Genomic DNA, 4186 nt, shown 5'->3' with positions numbered 1-4186 from the left:
AATATTAATTCAATTTAATTGAATGTATATTAGATAGTAGTTCAACATCTTAACACTCGACCGAAAAGGCGCTTTGTATTTAAAGTCTTAATATTCATATAGACGGTCTAGTTTCCAATCATATTATTTCAGAAAACTTTCAGATCTTGGTATTTTCGCAAAAACATTCCTAGAGAGACGATTGTTACGCTTAACCGACTGCGCGTTCCAACCACTATAATATCAATCATAGTCTTTTTCGCAAAAAACATAGTAAACGATCTAGTCCCTCTTGTGAATGTGAATTTCCTCAGCAAGATATCCTACATCTTATATTTAATTATCCGAACACTAACTCCAAAGCCCTTTATCTTCGACGGGCTACCGACCGCGTCTTGGAGGGGAACTGTTATTCCAAATTCTTGCAAGCATTTGCCCTTCCGAAAACATTTGTAGATTAATTTTAAATTTTAGCAAAGTCTGCAACAGACTTTTAAATTCAAACTTTTGTCGCCTTCTCATGACGATCGCGCAGACACATTGTCCTGCCTTTGCTCCCATCCAGCAGAGTATATTGCTCCCATAGAGCTTATACTATTAGAGGGGTAATACGGACGTCTTGCTGTGAGCAAGACTGAGAGACAGAAGATATATTTCTATCCTCTTCCTCTTCTATCCTCTTTTGGTATACGAATATGCGCAGAAATAAAAAAATTACTGAGCAGTGCAGAAATATATTTTTCTATCCTCTTTTATCGAAAAAAGAAAAGTTACTGAACAGAACAGAAATATACATCTTGAGTGCATTCGTTTATGCAGTGGATAACGCATTCTCTGCTTTCTTATCTGCTAATCACACGACTTAAATTTACCGAATGGATCGCTGCTTAAATAGCTGGTCGTACCGTATTGTATCGTATCTTCAATAGAAATTCTGGAAAAACGATTGAAAATTAAGGCCTAGAGGCACTATTTTTGAACAAATATCGCATATAGAAATAGCAATTCCGTATGCAATCGGTCAATCATAATCGAGAAACTGTCATTTTCATATACAAAAATTATATATACATATATATGCTCAAAAATAGGGCACCAGTTTCACAACTCATGATTAATACTTAACTGAAGTTCAACTTATTCCTCTCTTCCTAATGCTAGAATTGGAAAAAGATGAAAAATAAATTAACTCTAAGAATTAAGATTCCTGACTAGTCGCGGCGGTCATGTTGGAATCGTGACGTCAGAAGCGAGGAATGACATGTTAATTTATATTGCGTGCCATTTTTTAATAAAGACAATTTGGATGAAACAAAATAACGAGATCACTTGTAAAAATCGATGAAAACTGTCCTTTCTTCCCTTGACAGTCAGTAAATGGTCGTTAGTAAATAGTCAGTAAAAGACACGTAAAGTAAGACTATATTCGGACAGAAACGATTTGACAGCTGTTGAAACGAGTAAAATATACACTTTTACGTATAAAATTCCAAGATAATTTTAGTTTTCATCGATAATTACGACTTTGATAAGTACGAGACAAGTCACATTTTTACAATTAAGCAAATAATAACGAAATAGCACGCAACATAAATTTCATCGCCAAAATGTCACTTTTCCACACCTAACATATAAGTTCGGCCATTTATCGTGTTGCGGCACTGTAATACACAAACAAGCACGAGCTCATGTCCGTGCTCGCTTGCGGCGCGCCGAGAGTGAACGAGACAGCGAGCTCCTTCTCACACTAATCGCTTATTTCAAGCGACTGAAAATGCTTTCTCGGCAATCTCGGCCGCTTGGCGTCAATAAGGGATAGAGGGCATCCTAAATAACATATAAATTTTAATAAGTTGTAGTAATAGTGTACCTCTCCCCTTAATCCAGAATAGTATAAATCATGTTAAAACGCAACAGTTTATGAGATATTTAATTTATAACGTCCAAGCTCAGGAAAATAGATTTAAAGAGAGAAGGGAGTAAAAAGGATGGAGTATGAAGGACGGCCAGACTTTTGTCTCGCAGGTATCCGCACAGAAGCAAATACTGCGAGTCGAATGCACCCTTTTTATTGCTCGCTTCGGAATATGGGTCAACGTCTCGTAAAGACGCTATGACACCTGTTTCCTACGAGCGGTGTGATCGTCGGTCCGAATTTCGAGTCAGGGAAATCCCTTTAACTCGGGAATGGACCACGTGCGAGCTCTGAAAGGGCAAGGTTTAATGATTACGAGGTTTTATTAGGGGGTTTCAAAAGTGAATGACGAGAAGAATAATTACTAACATTATTTATTGTTGCTAATCAAAAGATAAGAATAACAGACGGTTATATAACAATAGGCGTATTTATTATAACTAATCTATACATTTTCATCTATTACATAAATACCGCAACAGTCTATTCAATAACGGGCATATGCTTTATGTACATCGAGTAGTCGGGAGACTCGGATGGGATTTGATTAATCTATTTCGTGGATGGAAACGGAGGAAGGAGGGAAAAGATTGTAAAAGAATTCCACTGGAACTAGGAATGGATTGGCAGAATTCGAGAGAAATACAGGAATACAGGAGGTTGAGTTTTGGCCCGTGATGGCATTTCGGATTTCCTCAGGATCGAAGTAATAAGGACCGATTGTCCCCCTGAGGGATAGATGCGGTAGTAGTCCGCAGGAATTGACTGATGAGTGACTCGAGAGTGATTCGGAAATAAGATGTAGGTGGCAGCGGAGGAATTTCCTCTAAGAACTCCACGCTGTCCATGGAGTTCGTCGGGGACGGAATTTCTCTAGGGGAAATTGGGATAGGATCGACCGACGAATCGGGTGATAGTGGGGGAGTATCTGGAAAGATTCTCTCCGTCAGTGCGTCCGAAAACGCGGTTGACGGAGATCGAGGGGGAGGCGAAGGAGTTTGCGGGGGAGGTGAAGGTGTTTGAGGGGGAGGTGAAGGTGGTTGAGGGGAAGGTGAAGATGGTTGAGGGGAAGGTGAAGGTGGTTGAAGGGAAGATATAACCTCTAACTGATTAGGCATAGCCGGCGGAGTCGGTAAAGACGAGGGTGGTGATGGTGGCAAATGGTCCTCGACCGGGCGACTCTGTTCTCGCGAACCCCCGAGGTGCCAACTGAGACCGGCAGAGTAACGGTTGAAAAAATGACTGACGACTGAGCGTTCCTCGTGGAGAGCCTCTTTTTATATTGGCGAGTTAGTGGTGCCGAGTGCAGAGCTCACGTGTGCTGTTGCACGTGCAATGCTGATAACATAATAAGCACAAGCAATAGACATAAACAACAGTGAATAACGAGTCGTCCAATCAAAGCTCTAGTGTGTAAGTTGAATATTATATCCCAGAGCATCTGATTGGGCAGTTCGTTATTCCCTGTTTTCTAAATCTATTGCCTGTGCTTATTGTGTTTAAGCCTTTATTCATAGATCTACAAATAACCAATCGCTCGCTGAGTAGACTGCATTTTGAAGCCTATCGAAAAAAAAGTGTTACAATCTTTCTGTGACCGGCTGTGCTGAGTTCCCACTCGAGTTCCACTCGAGTTCACTCGAGTGTCATCCAGTTATCACTCCATTCTTGTTATCGTACATTAGACAAGAATGACACTTGGAGAGCACCTAAATGGGAATCTGAACACGCCTCTGTATGTGCGTACTCGATTAGTATTGCCATTATGTGAGCACGCCAATCACAAGAGAGGGTGGAAGGATGGCCAGACCAGAGAGAAACCTAAGAGAGAACATGACGGCCCAAAATCTATAACCACAAAATGCTACCGCGCACTACTGCCCTCTGACAAAGTGGATGTAAACTGCATAGCAATGTCCACTTTTCTTAGGGTACATCTATTTTTCAAGGCTGGATGATAAATTAATATTTGATTCATATAATCATGCAATATAGAAAAATGGACGTTGCTATGTAGGTTTTTTTTATACAATATAAAATGTCTCCCGCCTTCGCTACTGCCACCAGTCGAAAACATAGCAACTTTATTAACTTTGCTACTTACTTTGCTCAATGATGTCTTAAAAACGAATATCGAAAACCATATTCAGATAAATTTCATATTATTCTTTGTGATATCAAGTTTTATGTCTCATTGTTTCAAAATAACGCATAACACATGAGGCAAAAATCTTTATTTTATGGAAAGTAAGGAAACGGAGGACTTCGATTGATACATTTTCTTATGCATTA

The 4186-nt window shown here is 39.8% G+C and overlaps 1 protein-coding gene across 1 annotated transcript; it reads right to left on the bottom strand.

Annotated features, from left to right (window-relative positions):
- Positions 1–2589: 2589 nt before the first annotated feature.
- LOC108745481 (proline-rich receptor-like protein kinase PERK2) lies at positions 2590–3012 on the bottom strand. The gene has a single exon (XM_018481660.1). The coding sequence runs from the start codon at positions 3010–3012 to the stop codon at positions 2590–2592; it is 423 nt and encodes a 140-aa protein (XP_018337162.1).
- Between the last annotated feature and the right edge of the window lie 1174 nt (positions 3013–4186).

The sequence above is a fragment of the Trachymyrmex septentrionalis genome, unplaced genomic scaffold (assembly GCF_001594115.1).
Source record: "Trachymyrmex septentrionalis isolate Tsep2-gDNA-1 unplaced genomic scaffold, Tsep1.0 scaffold106, whole genome shotgun sequence".
NCBI lineage: Eukaryota > Metazoa > Arthropoda > Insecta > Hymenoptera > Formicidae > Trachymyrmex > Trachymyrmex septentrionalis.
Note: the sequence above shows the minus strand (reverse complement) of the source record. Positions and strands in the feature narration are given on the sequence as shown.